We start from the raw sequence: 20,205 nt of genomic DNA on the forward strand, positions 1-20,205 counted from the left end.
AAAAATAACAGCGTGGGGTTCCCCCTAAAATCCTTACCAGACCCTTATCCGAGCATGCAGCCCGGCAGGTCAGGAAAGGGGGGGGGGGCGAGCGAGCGTCCCCCCCCCTCCTGAACCATACCAGGCCACATTCCCTCAACATCGGTGCTTTGGGGCAGGGGGGCTCCCCCCCAAAAGCACCTTGTCCCCACAACCCTGGCCGGTGGTTGTGGGGGTCTGCGGGCGGGGGGCTTATCAGAATCTGGAAGCCCCCTTTAACAAGGGGGTCCCCAGATCCCGCCCCCTCCCCTACATGAATGAGTATGCAGTACATGGTCCCGCTACTACTTCACAAAAAAAGCAAAATTGTAGTGTAAAAAAACCACAGTACAGGGTCTTTGACAAGTCCTTTAATAAAACAATGTCTCCCGAAGTAGATCCAACGTCAATCACGATGTCACGGCGACCCAAAAAAAGAAAAACCGTTCCGCACTAGATGAGGCTCACCAGCCTTGTGCAGCCAGTCTCTCTGACATTTCTTATATAGGTAAGGGGCGGGGCCATCCAGGGACATCATCCGAGTGACCCCACCCCATGTCACATGCTTGCTGTCCCTGGATGGCCCCGCCCCTTACCTATATAAGAACTGTCACCCTGTCTCTTCACTGAGGCTAACCAGCTTTATGCAGGAGACAGTCTGACAGTTCTGTTTAGGTGGCCAAAATTTCGTTGCATCCCTCCCTACTTGTTACATGTTCCACCCGAAAAATGGGAGGGACATGTAACATTTTCCCAAAGGTGAACTTATCCTTTAAGGTCCATATGCCTTTTTGTATACAGATTTTTCAAGCATGTTGCTGGATACCTGCAACTGATGTTAGGTTTTGTTTTTTGTGTTTGTTTTTTTACCACGACTGCCAGTGGAGTTTCTTTTCCTTTCACCTTAACCAGGTATTGTGGTATGTTGTGTTTTTGAGTCTCTCTCTCTGTTTAGACAGTCTGTTTAAAGGTTTTCATTCTTGAAGGTCCCCGTAGGTAACAACCCTGCTTATCATTCCACTATCGCCAGGTGGATTCAGCAACTTGTCATTGAAAAACCTTCCCCATCAAAGTTCACTTCACCAGATCAGTTAGTGGTTTTTGGGCTTTTCAGCATCAGGCATCTGTTTTCCAGATTTGCCAGGCTGCCAACCCAGTCTTTTCACATATTAAGTTTTACTATGCAGATGTTCAGGCCTTCGTTGATATTGACTTCTGTTGTAAGGTTTTTCCGATGCCTTTGTAGGTTCTTTTGAGCTACCTCCTGAAACCTGTAGGTGTTCTTGGGCTTTTTAGTTGTGTTGCCCACCCCTCAGCATGTGTTCATGCTATTGTCCATGACTGTGGGCAAAATCATGCAATCTTAAATGGGAAGCAATGCCATTCATTGTTAATGGCACTTCAAATGTGCCAAGCCAGTCATGTGTTTATGCCCAGTCAAGAACATTCACAAAAAAGCAATACTGCTTTGCTATATGTTGGGAAGGGCCTTTGAAATGAATGGGCTGTTCTAATAGCAAAATGGGGCATAAGCAAGGACACCTGATGCTGCGCTACTGTAGAGCTGCACAATCCCAATGTACATCCCAATGTACAGTAATTTAGGTACATCCCAATGTACCTAAATTACTTCATCCTTTTGTCTTTTACCGTACAGTTAAAAAAAAAAAAAAAGTTTTTTTTTACTTTCCATAAAAACTTTTTTTCTTACATCCATTTACAGATGCAGCTCTTCTATTCTTCACTAAAAAGTTATACTGCCTCCTACAGAAGTAGGAAACTAGGCAGAAAAAGAACTTGGCATCACCAATTAGTAGTCTTAGCTGGTATAAACCCCCTCTCTGCTATAGGCAAGCCAGTATTTTCACAGACCATCCCATACCTGCTCTCTTCATCATGTACATTCCAGGCATGGGGAGCTGGTAGGCGGAATTCCTCAGTTGACAGACGCTGGATAAGGAAGAGTAGTTCCTACACCCGGACGTGTTTAGTCAGATCTCCCTGCACTGGGGCATCTTGGATGTGGAGCTGCTGATGCCTCACCTCAACAGGAAGGACTAACCAAGGTTAGTGGCGAGAGTGAGGGACTTCTGGCGGATACACCGGGACGGTTTCCCCTCTCCAGTCCCTTCCTCCTCAGCAGCATAGAGTAGCGGCTGAAGGGATTCCAGTCATTCTGGTGGCTGGTGGGTTGCAGATGCTTCCTGGTGATGGTCCCTTCGTGTAGATTGTGTTGTACCAAGAATCGATCTTCTGCCCTGGTTACCGTCTCTGGTGTTGACTGCATGGCTATTAAACACCTAGTTCTCTGAGCACGGTTGTTTCTGGGTTCAGTGATCCTGGCTGTGTTTGCATACAGATTTACCCCTTGGGAGATTTATCGTTGCACGTGGAAGGCTTACATCAGCTGGTGTTAGGCTCTGGGTGTCCATCCACACCCCTTTTGGTGCCTCGGGTTTTGGTCTTTTTCAACAAAAGCTTACCTGGGGCAACATTAACGGTCGGGTTTCTGCTGCGAACCATGGTCGCACACTCCTTTTGTTCATACCATCATCCAAAGGGTTCGCCATGTGGCACCTCCTGTGCCCTCCTGGTTGCCACTGTCGGTCCTCTGGAAGCCTTTCTTTGAGGGGGTGCGGGATGTTCCCCCTATTCATGCTATCTCAGAGGGTTGATCACTTTCACCTCCCATATTGCGAGTGCCTTGCATAGGGATATGGGGGTTTATTGTCCCTTGGCCCTCCTGCTTTCCAAAGGTTGTACCTGTTTTTCACTTGCTGAGGACTTTTTCCTGCCTTCCCTTTGTCAATGACCTTTGTACCCTGAGGGGGTGCACTGTACAGCTTGGATATGTTCAACCACCTGATCACTTTTACAGTACCAAATCTGTACCCCGAACATTTTTTCACTTCAGGGGTCAAGGGCTGTTATTCAGCTGCTAATGTGGACAGGGAAGTGGTTAGTAAAGCACAATCTCATTGATTTAGCTGCAGTGGTGAACAGTGACATTAAGGGTGTAATAGACCCTCTTATGTCCTTCATAAAGAAAACCTGTAACCTGCCCATGCTATCACATAGAGACTTGTTAAACCCTTTGTGATGACAATAGTTAATTTATTTAGTTTAAGTTAAAATGTTACTAAACCCAGGACCCTGCATTCACTATATCTGGTCTCCCACAGTACACAGAACTTGGAAGTGCAATTATTTTAGTAAATATAAACTGCTAAACACCTTTTCTCATCAGCAGTATGAGCAGTCTTGTGATTTCAGCAGAGCACGGGTTAAAGCTTGTAGGAGGAGTGTAACGGATCCGGTACCCGACCGCACTTGGGTATATTCCGTTATACTGCAACTTCCCCCATCCGAACACCATCCACGGACCACACCCTTGAAATCCCTCAGGAAAATAGACAGCACCCATCTCTTCCTAAAACAGGAAGCCAACTCTTTATTTTAACACAAAACACAGAATATATACAGAGGGCGGGGAAACACAACCAGGAACAGGAAATACATCATCAGCCCGCCCTATCAGTGGGAAGGGCTACAGGGATCCACCCCAACCAACCCAAGACACAGAACAATGGGATGCAGCCATGCGGCAAAGGACATTGACCAACCCCCACACCAATACACAAACCGTACATCCCATAATAGTTTGCTGGACAGGAAGGCACAGCACAATGGGGGGTAGCACATGGCAAACAGACAATGGACAGCCATGTGGCCTAGACAAAGGAACACACACTATACACAAGACTCAGACATTCACATACACACCCTGTACCCCTTAAACAGGCACAGGGTGGGTTAAACATAATGATTTGGGGAGATGATACAGAGGTCCCCCCACTCCCAAAAGTCACTCCCGTCACAAGGAGTTTTCTTTTTGCTCTAGAAAGATGCAGAATCCCTGACCTCTGGACAGTGCTGATTGGCTCTGTGCTAATAACATGCACTCTCCCAAGGAAAAAAAAAACAATATACACCAAACGGAGCATGTGCAGAGTGACTCCACACGATATGTCTGATCAGGAGATGAGGGGGACACTGGAAGAAGGGGAGGATCAGAGAAGTCAGGATCAAACAGTGTTTTACACAATGCAGAGTATTAACCTCTTAGGTTCAACAGGGAGTATAACAAGTATACTTTACGCATATACAAACTGATTTTACTATTGTGGGTTTAGTAACACTTTAAATTTAAAAAAGTGTTAAATACATTTTTATAAAATAAAAATGTAAAAGCAGCCCTTGCTGCCACATTCATACATGCAAAGGTAAATCGACTTGAAAGCCACATGTGTAAACAGTGCTTGTGCCACGCATGTATGGTATTGCTGCGGCCATTGGAGGGCAATAATTCTGGGGTCATAATTCATGATCAGCTCTAGAATTTAAAGGATTTAAAAGCTTCATATGGACAGTTCTGGGAATTGTTTACTTTTTCACAGGCATGTGCAATTTTATAGCTTGACACGTTTGGTATCCCTTTTACTTAGTGTTGCTAAACCCAGGACCCTGCATTCACTATATCTGGTCTCCCACAGTACACAGAACATGGAGATGCATTTATTTTAGTAAATATCAACTGTTAAATACTTTTTCTCATCAGAAGTTAGAGCAGTCTTGTGACTTCTATCTGCCAGGTACTAGCTGAAGCTGGTAGGACTTTTCTTTCTGCTCTAGGAAGATGCAAAACCCCTGACCTCTGTCTGGACTGTGCTGATTGGCCCTATGCTGATCACATGCACTCTCCCAATAAAAAAAAAAAAACTTTCTAGCAATACACACAAAACTGAGCATGTGTAAAATTCCTACCATTTAGTCTGTCTTATCAGGAGATAGGTGGACTCTTAAACAAGGGGAGGATCGGAGCAATCAGGGGCAAACTGCCTTTTTACACAATACAGAGGATTAACCCCTTAGGTTCCACAGGGAGTATAACAAGCCTGCTGTACTGCATATACAGACTGATTTTACTGTTGTGGGTTTAGTACACTTTAACACAGCCCCATCTTTTACATTTTACCATAAGTCTCATATTGTGCCAATTAATTTGTGTATTTTTTCCCAAACGTATGTTTTGATCAGTTTTGCAAATGTTGTTAAACATAAAAATTGCAACAGCTAGCATTTTATTCTACAAGGCCTCTGCTTTCAGAAAATGTGTATTTGTCTGGTAGGTTTAATTAATTTTCTTGCAAAAAGTGTAGATTTAACGCGTGTTAAAAAGAATATTTAAATATTACTGACCTATGTTTTTGAAGAGTGATGACAGATTGCATGCAATTGTATACAGTCTCGTTGTCTGTGTCCCCACATAGACTGGGGACAACACTGAGCTGACCCTCATTAACCTTCAGTGCAGGAGACCTGCTTCTAAATCTGTAATACTTTGTGAGGACATACAGTGTTAAATTCTATTTCACGACTGATGAGAAGAGATAATCCAGCACAGACAGTCATTTTGACAAACGAAGATCTCCAGCCTCCCTATAAACATAACTGTAGGTTTTTTCTTTGCTGGATTTTCCAGAAATGAGCATCTAAAAAAAGATTAGCTGAAGTGAAGTTATACTATGTGAATGAGGATACAAGTAACAAAGTGGATGTTATCCTAATTTGGCTGCAAAACTGGAAATACACTTTAAGTGGACCTCACCCCCTCCCCTTCCCTAAAAAAGAAAAAGAAAAGTATATTAGTAGATTCATAAAAACAAATAAATGCACACATGAGATCTGACAATACTCATCAGTAGGTCGGCCCAAAAAGCTAATAAGCAGCTGGCCACCAATGTCATTTTTAAAAATGGCAGCGCCAAGCCTTTTTGATGTGGGCTGGAGGAGCAATGAAATTTGGAAGCATTAACAATTATGAGGCAAGTGTCAATATTCATGTTTTTTTCCTTATTTCATTAATAGAAAAGAAGAAAATATATATTGTATTTATTTGACCTGTTAAATAGCATATTGACCCTTATAGAATTTAAAGGCATTCAGCAAAAATACTGTAGTTTTAAATACTTCCATCTTCAGGCTTGATGGATAATTTTGGATATTTTGATTCTTGATATCCTTTCAGCTTGCTCTTGTGAGTTACTTCCTAATTTGTTGCATTAATAGAGCTAAACCTTTTTTTTTTCTTCTTCTTCTTCTTCCAATCTAGGTGTTGGGCAGGTTGTCCTGCAGGTTGCTGCAGCCACTGGAGGAAAACATCATTATGGAATAGAAAAAGCAGACATCCCAGCCAAATATGCAGAAGTAAGTTTGTTATCTTTTGCAGCAGTTTGTATTTAATGTGGTGTCTGATAACCCATTATTCTGCAGTGTGTGTGATGTGGAATCATTTGATTCTGAAGCAGGTTTTGCATGAGAAACCTGGCACATAAAAAAAAAAAAAAAATCCAATGACTCTCATTGCATAATTTTATTATCTAGTATTTTATCTGGTATTTTCATGAACATGTATATGCCTTTAATAATGCAACATTGCATTGTCATGATAGTATCCATTTTGCCTGAGATTAGGGGTAAGTCTTGGGTAAAAGGTTAAAGGATAAAGTTTATGTTCAAGGTGGGTGGATTTAGAGAATGTTTAAGGGTCGCGTCAAAGGGTAAAACAAATCTTAATGCCACTTTTGCAATTTTGACATGTGTTAGGAAAACTGTACATATCACAACTACTTTGTGCATCCAGGTGGATTATAGATAGTGTGTTTGTGTTGGTTTTTTTTTTTTTTCTTTTTCAGGACAGGTTGGGTTTTTATGTGGTGGTAAATGGTAATGAATATCTCCTGATTTTTTTTTTTCTTTTTTTCATTACTAAAGGAAAACTAGCCAAAAACCGTAAAAAAAAATAGTTTTCATGGTCCCATTCATTGTTTCCTCTGCTTTGCATTCCCGTTTTTATTTGACACCTTTTGGCCCCCCCATCCTTTACTATGTATTTCCCATTCTGTTCTACACCTCCCTCTGCTTAATATAAGGCACCTGTGTGTCAGTGTTCCCCTTATGCTTGAGAAATGAGCCTGCCAGTCCACGGATCCCCCGCATGCTCAGAAATGTGTTGCATGCTTATGATGTCATACGCCATCGCCGCTGCTCCAGAGTGCAGAGACTTGCCAGGTTTGCACATCAGGCTTTCCACCTACACCTCTCCAGCGCTCCCTGCTGTCCAGCCGTCATCCTTGCTCATTGTTTCCTGAACCTAACTACAGGCGCTGTGCATTTTTAACCCTTTATGAGCCTACTTACCACCATTCATATGTGCGTTGTTAAATGTATGTTTTACCATTAAAACATCTTACAGTCTATACACTTAGAGGCACTGTGTTTCTCTTCTTGTTTCACTTTACTGCGTGTAGAATGGGCTAATGAGAAACGTGCAACACTGAATCAACATTATTACCAAGTTCACAAAAGAAAAGAAGTCAAGCCCCACTGCATGGGAAAATAAGTTTTGACCCGTGTTTTGCTTTAATCAGTTGTGATTATCCTTGGCTTTTAGAAAACCACAGGATCTAAGAAATTTGGTCAGTATACGTAAGTTGTTAAGAAGGCCATAGAGACAGAAGTAACAATCCATTACTGAAATACAGTTACAAGGCCCGCTTTTTGGTAACTGGGTCAGTGCATAGCATGTTTGGTACATGGCGTAGACTTGACCCATAAAGGCCTTAAAGAACAGAGGTCATGTTGACTTTTTGCCATCAGGGAATTAGTATATTGTTTATCTTCCTTAAGTGTGGAAACTGAGAGTAGAGCCCTAGATTCATTAGATTATAAAGCTGGCTAAAAAACCGTTTGCTGCTAGGCTCCGAGGAAGAAGGACATCCTTCGAAACACGCCAGCCTTCAGGGACATGGGGGCTTCTTTTACATGCGAGTAAGTAGAAACTCTACTTATTTTAAAATAAAAATCCTGAAGATAATGCATTAGGATGGTGCGTCCTCTTTTTCTTGTTGTAGTTAATCCAGGACATCCCCAGTCCTTGAGGGCAGCAAGGCCATGTGTGACTATTCGCGTCTACACTGAACCAAGGCCTATGTGCAAGAGAATTTGCTTTGTATTGTCAGTCTACTAAAGTAGATGTCTGAGAGCAAAAGTTAGTTATTTGCAAAGGCTGTATGTTGGAGTTTTGTCAGCAATCATTGAGGATGCCATTGCAGTTTTGAGCTGTCTGGACACATGGCAGATCCCGAGTGCCTGGAATGCCATCTGCTGCATTGTGGAAGTCTGGGAGGAAGACTCAGAGGTGGGTTTGGGCCCAACAGGAAATTTAGCCAGTTTAAGATTGGGTGTTTCCACCATGTTCAAGAATTGAAATAGTGTTGGCAATTGAAGGTGTGTGTAGGTACAATATCTGCTCTTTCTATTCAGTTACATGTCCGCATGCTTTAACTGCTCCAGTTTTTCCAGTATGGTCAAGGAGCAGTTTAAATTTCTGTGTTTTGGTAAAGTAGAGCTGGAGAGATCAAGCAGTATGTTGATCCTGCATAACGCATCTGGGATTGCTCTGTGTGGGCTGATGATGGCCTGCTACCCTGTGTATGAAGTAAAATTCAGGTGTTGGTGATACCAAACAGGAAATTTAGTATTGTCACGGTCGCCCGATCGCCGCCACCAACATGCGACAATCGCACGACCGCGACCAACAATAATCCGTCACGCTCGCGGCGTCAGACCCCAGACCTTCTCACCAAACTCGTGACCAAAGGACCGGCCGATCTAAAACCGCGATGTGCACAATGATTGTCCAGCTAATGGAACGCAATCGACGCACCGGCAGCCTGAATGCGCTTGTTACTGGGTCAGGTTAATTACGCAACTAACCCTCTACTGCCACCACCACTTTTTGTACAGAGAAAGGGGAAACTCTCATTATAAAATATACACTGTAATGGTTGAAAAGTCGCCTGTCCAATACGGTCACTGCAGGCCGATTGGGCAGAGGATTAAACAAACACAGTAGCGTCTCTTCAAAAGGCAGGAATTCGTGAATTGCAAGTATGCGCTTAGAAACAGTTTAACACTTTCAGAAAGAAAGATTTATTACTAAAAGAGTCAAACAGGTGCAATAAAATATTTACAATGAAAATGCTACTCCTCCCCCTCAGGTAGTTGCCAGGGAGGGGACTACAAGTCGCCTCCTGATGCAACCGACCTCTGTCCAGAGGTTCCTATTGGGTCGGCCTGGTACCGCTGCACTGCGGGAGAACCGAATTCCGTCTGAAAAGGAAGCCGTTCTCCCCAGCAACACTGCTGGGCCGACCAAGTGAGTGGTCACGGGTGGGCACCAGTCGGCTGTGGCTCTCCGAATCCCATGGCAACTGCTGGGGTGCCCACCTGTTAACAAAACACTTCGGCTCAGGGGTGTCATTTGCTAACATATTAATATGTAGCTTCTTGTCGAGGTAGAGAAGGAGATTTCCCTCTCCTGTCTTCTTCCTCAGGCTTAGGACTACATCTGGCCTGAAGGTAGTAGCTCCTGTGTGGACAGGTGAATTCTGGACCTCGCCTCCCAGTGGTGTCCACAGGTACCTTCATCCCAGCTGGACAGTCCTCGTTACCTGCTAGCATCCAGGACACCAGTTCCTCCAGTTTCCTGTCTGCTAGGTCAGTCACAGGTCCAGCTGAGTCATGATCGTCGCATCCAGGCGTCTTACCGTAGCCAGCTGCACCCACGACTGACGTAACCTGCTTTTTGGCCTGGGGAGCAGACCAGGCCTCAACTGCCTCAGTCTCCCCCTGCCCAGATCTCTGGGGGTCTCTTCTTACCGGGGTGTTCCCACACTGAACCACTGACATGCCCCTCTGACAGCTACCCTTCTCCACTCTCAGACTGGGCACGGGCGGTTGGTTCCTGCCTAGTGACGGGCCCAAGTGGCTCTTCCCAGACAAGGCTAAACACTGCGAGGCCCCTAAAGTGGGCAACTGCACCTGGTTCCACTCCGCATTGCGGGCCATTCCTGATCGCTGGAGAGGCGGTCGGTGCGTTCTCAACCCCAACTAGCTTTCCCTGTGGATTCAGGCAAGCCACATGGGGTAGTGAAGGCTGGATCGTCCTGAGCCTGCTGCGTTAGAGAAGGTGGCCCATACCCCTTGCTCAGGTCCATGATGGAAAAACAGCAGGCACCTTCTGGATGCTCCATTACCTCATGGCCCCTGGGCATGGGGCAGGCCACAACCACAGGGCTGGCGCTCAGATGTCCAAGGTCCTCAAAAAGCCTGGTCATCGGATCCTGCTTGAAGACCACGACTACCGGGAATGCCCAGACTCTAGCTGACCCCTGGATTCCCGACTGTGCCATTCCCTTGGTCTCTGTGGCCCAGTCAGCCTGCACCTTCTGGATCCAGACACCATCTATCAGAGGCCTGGCCAGCAGCTCCGGAACCTTAGTGGCAAGGAAGGGTGATTGGATCTGGGCCCTGCAACCCTCTTTGTAATCCAAGCATCAACCCCCCTTGCACTCGTAATCCAAGCATGCTGGCACTGCCCATGACACGTTTGCCTGTTGACACACCAGGACACATGAGATCACATAACAGGCTCCCAGCCCCCAGTGACTAGGCCAGTAGTCCTGTCAGGCCTGTGTTGACTCTTCCCAGTAGGGGAGTTCACACCTAGCTCTGGACTTAAATCTCCATATAAATGGCTTTCCAGAGCTGCCTTGCTCGTGGGACTATAAGTCCCAGCTAGCTCACCTCTGAAGCTCCTTTGAGAATTGCTTTTCAGGGCTGCCTGAAGCATGGAACTACAAGTCCCAGCCGGCTGTTGTGTACCCTTCTTAACAGGGCAACTCACAGCTAGCGGACTTCTGAAGCTCCGTTGGGAATCCCTTTTCAGTGGTGCCGGAGGCGTGGAACTACAAGTCCCAGCCGGCTGCCTAGTCCTAGATTGTAAGCTCGTAAGAGCAGGGCCCTCGATCCCCTCATGTTTTGCATTGTATTGGTATTGTTCTGTCACATGTTCTGTTCCCCTCTGTAATGTACAGCGCTGAGCGAACTATTGGCGCTTTATAAATATTGTATAATAATAATGCAAGGCCAACGGTTGGGCACTTATCAAGGCACAATCTTTTGGGCCTGGGCAAGGAACAGGCCTATCCAGACCATCCCCTTGCTCGGCCCCCAGAGACTGCACCTCTGCCCCCGTCACAGCACTGTGGATGACCCCCAACAGTGAAAATACATAATTTGTCTCATCATGAATATCATAATGTCAGTACTGTTGATGGTATGGTTGGTAATGCTAACAATGATTATCAACGACATGACTGACATTACCATCAATGTTGCTGACATTATTAATATCCTCCCCATTGTCATTACACCCATTATCAACAGTCACGTTTATAATATCAATGACACATGAGTTCGATACCTCCCCAGGCAAGGGGATTTCTTCTCGTTCTCCAGCTAAGGGAGAACCCTGTAGCCCCACTCTATTCCCAGCCCCCTCCCTCTGTCCATCCACCGGTGGCCCAGACATTACCCCAATATCTGTCCACAGTACCTTGGCTTGTCCAGAGAGTTCCAGGGGGCCCTTCCAGGTCTTCTCTGCAGGGGCATAATACGAAACAAGAGTGCCTAGAGCAGCACCCAACAAAACAGGTGTGGGCAGTTCATCTGAGACCCCCACCTCTCTCATCCCCCTTCCCGCACCCCAATCTAGGAATACCTTTGCACAGGGTATGCGTGAACAGGTCCCCCCAACTCCTGTGAGGGTAAGGAACTTTCCTGGGATGAGGTTCCTTGGCTCAATCAGCTCTGGCCGGATCAAGGTGACTTCTGCCCCGGTGTCCCGGAAACAAGTTACAGACCGGTTGCCCACTGTAACGGGCTGCAAGTTGGTGGGGGTTACCCGCATCTTCCTGCGAACGAACAGCACAGAAGAAGAGTTGCTGGCCAGATGATGTCGTCTGCTTCTGCTCAGGACACTGCATCCTGAGATGTCCGGCTTTCCCACAGGTGAAAAATCTGCGGGTGTCAGGCAGGAATGGCTTGGCTCCAAGCGCTGCAGGTGTGGGCGGAGGAGAAGCTTGACTCACCGAAGTAGGAGAGGTTGCTAGGGACGATTTTCCCCCTTTCCAGCTGTTTGGAGGAGCCTTGCGAGGGTCAGGCACCCGTGTGTGGACAAAGGTATCTGCCAGATCTGCTGCAGCTTTAGTAGATGCTGGCTCCCTCTCCAAGACGAACTGTCTGCTGGGCAAATGTGAAAGAGTTGATCTCGTATCATGACATCTTCCAAAGATTCATAGGAATCCGCTTTCAGTCCTTTAGTCCACTGTCGGAATGTGGTGCGTAAGCGACTTTCCACATCCGTGTAAGAGTCCCCAGGTCCCTTTTGCATGGACCTGAACCGCTTGTGGTACACTTCCGGGGTCATCTGGTACTTCCGGATGATGGCATCTTTTAAAAGTTCATAATCATCATCTTGCCCCTCTGGCAATTCAACAAACGCGTCCAGGGCCTTGCCTCGTAGCCCTGGTGTCAGGTACCGAGCCCATTGAGCTGGGGGTACATGGTACTGATGGCACGTTTTTTTCAAACGACAATAAGTAGGTGTCAATGTCACTGTCCTTTTCCATCACTGGAAACTTGGCTGCGCCGACGGAAAGAGTGGCGTCCCTGTGATCTAGGGCCCGAGGTTCTGACCCGGTCGCTGTGGCTGGAGCCTTGCAATCTCCAGCTCGTGCCGATGATCAGCTTCCCTCTGCTCCGCCTCTCTCTCAGCTTGGCGTTCCGCAGCTTCTCTGTCTGCCGCTCTCTCAGCCTGGCGGTCAAGGAACTGCAAGTATGCCATAGGATCCATCTCCATAACACGTTTCAGGGCTTCCTTCATCTGAGGAGAGTCTCTGCTGGTTACAGGCACTCCGGTGCTGGCACGCTCAGGCGGTGGTGTGGCGATAACATTTGGCGATCTTCCAGTGTCAGTCTCTGTATGCCTATCCTGTGAGGCCGCCTCTGAGCCACTGGAAATGTGGGTAGCGGGAACTTCTTCATGTTCAATTTTCCCCCGAGTTCTGATCTGCTCGGATATCATACTCCACTAGATCACTAATCAACTCTTCAAGATTTTTGCGAGTGTGTGTGTGTGTGTGTGTAAAATATGCACCGCTTGTTTCTAAGGACTGTTTCCACAAAGGTTACAATCCTTCAGTGCAGAGCCAATTTTTAACACTGCACTGAAGCTCTTAATGCAATTACCCCACGTACGCTGCCAACAACATGTCACGGTCGCCCGATCGCCACCCTCAACATGCAACAATTGCACGCCCGCGACCAACAGTAATACGTCAGACCCCAGACCTTCTCACCAAACTCATGACCAAAGGACCGGACCGGTCAATCTAAAACCGCGATGTGACACTCGTAACAACGCATCACTCAGCTGCACCCTGCACAACAATTGTCCAGCTAATGGTCTACAATCTGTGCCTGCAGCTTGAATGCGCTTGTTACTGGGTCAGGTTAATTACGCAACTAACCCTCTACTGCCACCACCACTTTTTGTACAGAGAAAGGGGAAACTCTCTTTATAAAATATACACTGTAATGGTTGAAAAGTCGCCTGTCCAATACGGTCACTGCAGGCCGATTGGGCAGAGGATTAAACAAACACAGTAGCGTCTCTTCAAAAGGCAGGAATTCGTGAATTGCAAGTAAGCGCTTAGAAACAGTTTAACACTTTCAGAAAGAAAGATTTATTACTAAAAGAGTCAAACAGGTGCAATAAAATATTTACAAAGAAAATGTAACTAGATATATATATTTATATATAAAAAATAGGAAACCGCACAGCAAAGAGATAACAGGAAGAAGTTAAAAGGTTAAGTTACTTGCCATGTTAAGCCTTAAGGTAAGCAGATCCAAGTTGCAGAGCGGTAAGGGTCTTTGATCTCCTGCTGTTACGATGTTAAAATTTAGGAGATGTGTTTAGCTTAACTCTTTAGGCTTGCCAGCCTGTCTTTTAAAGTCCCCCTGCAGGGGGGGGGGTGGCTCTGAATACTGGCCAATACGCTATTTTGGGAGGGGTCAGTCGGACGAACTCTGATCTAGAACCAACATCTGTCATAATCCATGACATGAAACATAGGGGGAAAAACCTGACTTGAGGAATGTTCATTTCATTCTGTCACCTTTAACTGTTAGGTTTTATGAGGTTACAATCTCTTTCAATTCCTGGGAGAAGATGCCTTATCTGTTTTATGATGTGTGAGCCTACACAGGTTCTTGGGACAGAGTGTCTGCTGTCTCTATGGGGAGGCTTTGGAGCGCTGGGCCCCCTGCTGCTCCAGCCTGCCAGCAACTTTTAACACCTACACATCTGTCCCTGTGCCTCTCAGGAAGGGAGGGGGTAGGGAATAAAGGGTTGAGGAATACTTCTAATAAAAAAGAGGAACTCCACATCCATCTCTGATGAGCAAGTTTGCTACAAGTATAGCTGTCACTCTTGTGTTTTTTTAAGGCCATGTTACACCTGTACTTTGGGTGTCACATATAGCATTTTCCTAAGCACCCCTCCCCCCACAACTGCTGTGACATTTAAATTCTGTGTGACTGTGCAGGTCTCCACCCACTCAGCCCTGCTATTTAGTCAGAGATTTGTGATTGAATAAACTACAAGTCTCGTCCCCCACCACTGCAGACATATTTGTAGTTCTTAAGTGAACTATGAGCTTCGATGCACTGGAAGATTTATGCTTCTTACAGCTTTCTAACTGAAATCCCTTACAGACGTAAGGGCTGAAAGCTGGAGGAAGTGTCTGCAGGAGCCTGACATTGCAGCCACAAAATAGTTGAAGCTAGTGTTTAAGGTCTATGACATATGTTGACTTTGGTATCCCTTTGACTTTGGTTTTCTCCCTTTTCAGTGCGTAAGTGCAGGACAATCAACTTTTTTGTTTTTGTGCTGTTTTGAGGTGAGATTCAACAGAGGTGTTAACAGTTTAAGGGGGTGACTCTCATTTTAACTTGTGCCACATCTGGTATTATCACTTCAAATGTCTATCAGCAACGTTACATGCGGTGTGTTAATGCGTGTTGTTGTTCATTGTGTTTAGGCAATCCATTCATTTGACTGTCTTGTGCACCAAATCTACAAAAAGGTGCATGCACCATTTTTGACAACACATTGCTGTGCCTTGCTGTGTGCTACAGTGAAGGTGTGTTGGGGGGTGCCTTTCATACACCACAGTGCTCAAAGGTGCATCAGGTGGTGTTACTGTAATGCAACATTGTTAATCTGCCCAAAGGGATTTTTTAGTTAGTCGCTTGCTTTTTATTTCCCATATCTTTGGTTTTCATTTGTTTTCAGATCACTGTTCTCTACATTTTGGACCTTTATTAATATTTTTACTTTAATTTAGTAGACGTTTTGCTAACAGTATTTGTGTGCTGTGATTCTGTGTTTATTTTTGTGAAATATTTTACAGAAAATTAGTGAACATATTTTAATTCTGCATTTACAAATGTGATTTGGTAATCTTTACTAAGTTAGCAGTTGATGATGCAGCCTATCTGTTGAAGAAAACCAAAACTGGTTTTGGTTTCGTTCATTGATACACAGGATTTGACTACAGTGGGTATATACTGCCACCTAAAGGATGATTGGAACAATGGAATACGAAAATGGTGACAAGCCTCTTATAACTCTCCATTCCCCAGCATGCTTTTTTTAATTTTTTTATTTTTACAGTCAAGACTTGCATTTACGTGCTGCTTGAGCTAGTCTTTGCGCTGCTATCAGGATCACAGCCTCTGCTGTGACCCAGTCTTAAAAGACTCATTTCATTAGTAGGTTGTGTGGGCCCAAATACCAGCAGCTACTTTATTAAAACTGTTGGGTTCCTTTATTACTAACACTGAGAATTTTAGTGCCATGTTAGATGAAGTGTCATGCGGGTACTCTGTGTTCCTTTTCCTGCCATCAGCGTGAGGTGACTCTTTCCCACCACTGCTTCACCTCCATTTATCCTTGCTGTTGAGGTCAGTGACCTGGTCACAAATGACGATGTTCTACTTTTTTCTGCTTCCATCAGTCTGTTCGTGAATGCTTAAGGTTTTACCTTGTATTAGAGCAAAGTTGTTACTAATTGAGGTGCAACATGTTAGATCCTAAACACACAAGAAGCAGTCTGTGTCAGGTTGCTTTGGCTCACCATCCACTAACATTTATGACTGATCTGCAGTGTTCTCCCTAAAGGGCCTGACACCAGAAGTCTGATAGGTTATCTCCTACTTGAGTCATTACTGTCCTCATATTCTTCCTTGGCTCCCCTGGGCATGGCTTCCTACTCTGTTCACCTGATAGGATTTCTCCAGTTATTTCAGGATTTTATGGGCTGAATTGTAATTTTGATGGCTGATTTTGACTACAGAGGCTACGCGTAAACCTTCTCCTGCCATATCACCTCACTTGCCTTTGGCCTCTGAGCTTTTGGCTGCTGATGAGTTTTTCTCAAATCCTTGCCTGATAAAGTTGTCCCTGAGGAGTTTCTGGCAGCCACCAAAACCCCCAGGCTTAGACCATTTAGGCTTTTATTGATGCTGTCAATGTGAACCTAAAGATAAGGGAACAGCCTGTAGCTTCCACCAATGTCACATCAGTGGCAAACTCCTGTTACACACTAATCCTCTATTTGTGAAGTGATTAGAGATCATGATGACAGCTCTGCACTATTGTGTAAATGGAATAGTGGCTATCTCTTGTTTTATTTCATGAATGAGTCCCCTATTAAGTTTTATGCAACCTGGTCTTTTGTTCCCATGTTCTTGAGGTTTTACCTGGTAGATGTTTGATTCTCATCTGCTGCCAGCCAGATCTTTCAGGTGGCTCTTGAGCTGCTGATTGTTACCAGTTTTTTCTAATATGTATAGTTTGGTCTGTTTGGAGATTTGTTTGTTTTGCCTGCTCCTTCGTTAGACTGCTTTTGGTTTTCCTGGTTGTCACTAAATTCCATGTCCCTTAATGAGCCAGAATGTAAAACTGGATTTTGTATTCACCGTAAAATTAATTTCTTGGACCTTGAGAAACACGGGACTGATCCTGTCTGTTATGAGTTTTTGCTTGTGATGTTGCTTGTTACAAAACTGAGGTATGCTGGGAATGGATGAGATTTTATCAGGCTGGTCTCTTCCTGTAGGCATCAGTACAACTGAATTTTTATCTTTGAATTCTGTGTTCCTTTTAAAGCAGTATTAAACCAAAAACCACAAATGTATATTATTTTGCAGCTTACCAGTCATTAGATGTGGTGGCTGCATCAATTTTTCTTTGGCTTTTTTCCCCTCTGTTTTCTTCTGGCGATTTAGCCAGTAATATCCCACCTGTATTGGTGAGACACCACTCTGGAGGAATGACCCCAGGGCACAGCAGACAGCTGCATTGTCATTCTGGGGGGGGGATGGGAGTATTAAATGTATTTGCATATTTAAATACAAATAAAAAGCTGAAGCCAAACCCCAGCTAAAACATTATAATCAGTTACAGCAAACAGTATTTTTCCTTTTTTTGAATAAAGGTTTTAAATGATTAAATAAAGGTTAATCTATCAATCGCCCCTACCAGTGGTAAATGTAAGCTGATACATTGTGCTGGAGAGCTTGAACGTCTGAGAAACAGCTAAGAATTTGTAACCTGCAATATAATAGTTTGCTTTTGTCTTTAATGAACTCCAAGAAAAGTTACAGCAAGTACAAAAATCCAATTTACCCCTTACCTGTGCCCACCCAATCGTATTTGTGTTTCTTTTGCCCCTAAAACCCAGAAAAGCTCACCTTAATTTAACATGGTCCTCTGTGCCTCCTCTGATTTTGAACTTCCTCTCCATGATTCAGATAGGTAAGTATTTTGGAACCTATAGTTGGCCTTTAAAAGTAAAAATTGTAAATAAAGTACAGGACTCTGTCCCTGGAAATGAGCTTTAAATTGGTTGTAAAGGCTCAAGGTTTTCTGACCTTCATGCATTCTATGCATGAAGGTAAAAAATTTTCTGTGTGCAGTAGTGCCTCCAGCCCCCCCAATACTTACCTGAGCCCCATCGCGATCCAGTGCAGAGAGATACAAAGCATGCTGACAGGAGAGAGACATGTATTTACACACAGATCTCTCCCCTGTCAGCTTTACATGACGATTGTCGAGTGCCAGCCGGGAATAGCCAGCTGGGGCCCCGCACGCACGCGCCCTACCTGGAAATGCAAATCCTGTACTAGTACTTCTGCTATAGGACGGAGGGAAAGTGGTTAAAAAGAAAGTGTTCTGTGACAATACAGATCCTTTTAAAGTTTGATAAAGGAGACCTGGTTGAAACCTTGCAAACTTTTTATTTTCAATTGTTAATGTTTGTGACCTTTTGATAATTGTGTCCAGTTTTATTGTGACCTAAAAATTGTTTTTTTTTTTTTTTTTAGTCAATGGATAAAGAGTTTAGAAAGTGGATGAAATGGTATGGGAAGAAACATTCAGAATATACAGTAAGTGCACATGAATTTCATTCATGTAATGTGGTACTCTTTTCAAAGGTTTTTATCGAAATGGAGCTTGGGGTGATATGAACAATTTTAATATGAAAATTAATTTTTGTTGATAAAGATCCTGGTTTTTTTTTTTCCTACCCCCTAAACCTGCTCTGCTGAATTGTATGTAATCTAAAAGAAATAATTAACCAAAACATTTTTATTTACAATAGAACATAGAAAACATGAAATGTTTAAATGAGAAAATGTACGATTAAGTTAAAAAAAAAAAAAGTAATTTTGAATTTGATGGCAGCAACATGTTTAAAAAAGCTGGGATAGGGCAACAAAAAGCTGGCAAAGTAAGTGGTACTAACCAGGAAGAGCTGGAAAAATATTTGGCAACTAATTTAGGTTAATTGGCAACAGGTCAGTATCATGATTTGGTTTAAAAATAACATCTTAGTGAGTCAAAGTGTTGCAGACATAAAGATAGGCAGAGGTTCACCAGTCTATGAAACATTTGATAAACAATTTCAAAATAATGTGACTCAATGTAAAATTTGAAAGACTTTAAATATATCATCATCTGCAGTACATAATATCAAACCATTTGAGAATCTGGAGAAAGCTCTGTGTGCAAGTGGAAAGGCCGAAACGTAATATTGGATGCCTTTGATCTTCAGGCCCTCAGGTGGCACTGCATTAAAAGCAGGCATGATTATGTGATGGACATCACTGCATAGTCTTAGGAATACTTCCAAAAATCATTGTGAACATGCCATCCAAAAATGCAAGGTAAAGCTCTATCATGCAAAGAAGCCGCCATATCTGAACATGATCCAGAAATGCTGCCACCTTCTCTGGGCCAAAGATAAATTTAAAATGGTCTGTTGCAAAGTGGAAAACTGTTCTTTATTCAGACAAATCGAAATTTGACATTCTTTTTGGCAACCAAGGATGCTGTATCTTCTGGACTGAAGATAAGAACCTTCCTGCTTGTTATCAGCACTCAGTTCAAAAGCCTGCATCTATGATGGTATGGGGGTGCATTTGTGCATATGGAATAGATGGGAAAGACACCATCAGTGCAGAAGGCTAGCTCCAGGTTTTAGAGCAGCATATGCTCCCACTCAGGGAGAAGGGAGAGGAAGAAAAGAGAGGAAAAAAAAAAGACAACCAAAACACATAGGTATGTACAAGTCTCATCTGCTCTGTCAACAACCCCAAAGACTGAAAAAAAAAGTATGAGAGAATCTACCCACAAATGTATAGACACCTACAAATCGTCACTGAACACATGTAAGAAGATATCATGAGGACATTAAATCTGTTTAAATATAAAAGTATTCTTAAAGAAGAACCAACATGCTCGTGTCTAATTGCACTTAGTTTGTGTTTCTTGTATATATGCTGTCAGATCTTCCATGTCATAAGGTAGTCTACCATTTAGCTGCATTAAGCAAATGGAGTGTAATAGATCTTTTTATATCAGCCTGTGGGTTTATCTGTACAATGAAACCATGTGAACCAGGGATCCAAAGGGATCGGGATACCTTGGATCTTATCACCAATTGGTAGAAATGTATTCCAATAACCCTGGATAAGTTGAATTATTTCAAATTTGGCAATCTTTTTAAAGGAGAAGTTCTTCTTTCAAAACATGTTACATGTTACACCCATATTCAGGGAGTAACATGTAATTGTAGCACCAGCACTCAG

The 20,205-nt window shown here is 43.9% G+C and overlaps 1 protein-coding gene across 3 annotated transcripts in view; it reads left to right on the forward strand.

Moving 5' to 3' along the window:
* DOT1L (DOT1 like histone lysine methyltransferase) overlaps window positions 1–20,205 on the forward strand; it is a 217,651-nt gene that overhangs the window by 87,014 nt on the left and 110,432 nt on the right. For all 3 annotated transcript variants that reach the window (XM_089690752.1, XM_089690754.1, XM_089690753.1), the window contains exons 6-7: window positions 6,191–6,285; window positions 18,439–18,501. In XM_089690752.1, the coding sequence (XP_089546878.1) occupies window positions 6,191–6,285; window positions 18,439–18,501 (158 nt within the window). The remainder of the gene's footprint in view (window positions 1–6,190; window positions 6,286–18,438; window positions 18,502–20,205) is intronic.

Source organism: Staurois parvus, unplaced genomic scaffold (assembly GCF_062004578.1).
Source record: "Staurois parvus isolate SC_StPar_1 unplaced genomic scaffold, SC_StPar_1.0 ptg000541l, whole genome shotgun sequence".
Lineage (NCBI taxonomy): Eukaryota > Metazoa > Chordata > Amphibia > Anura > Ranidae > Staurois > Staurois parvus.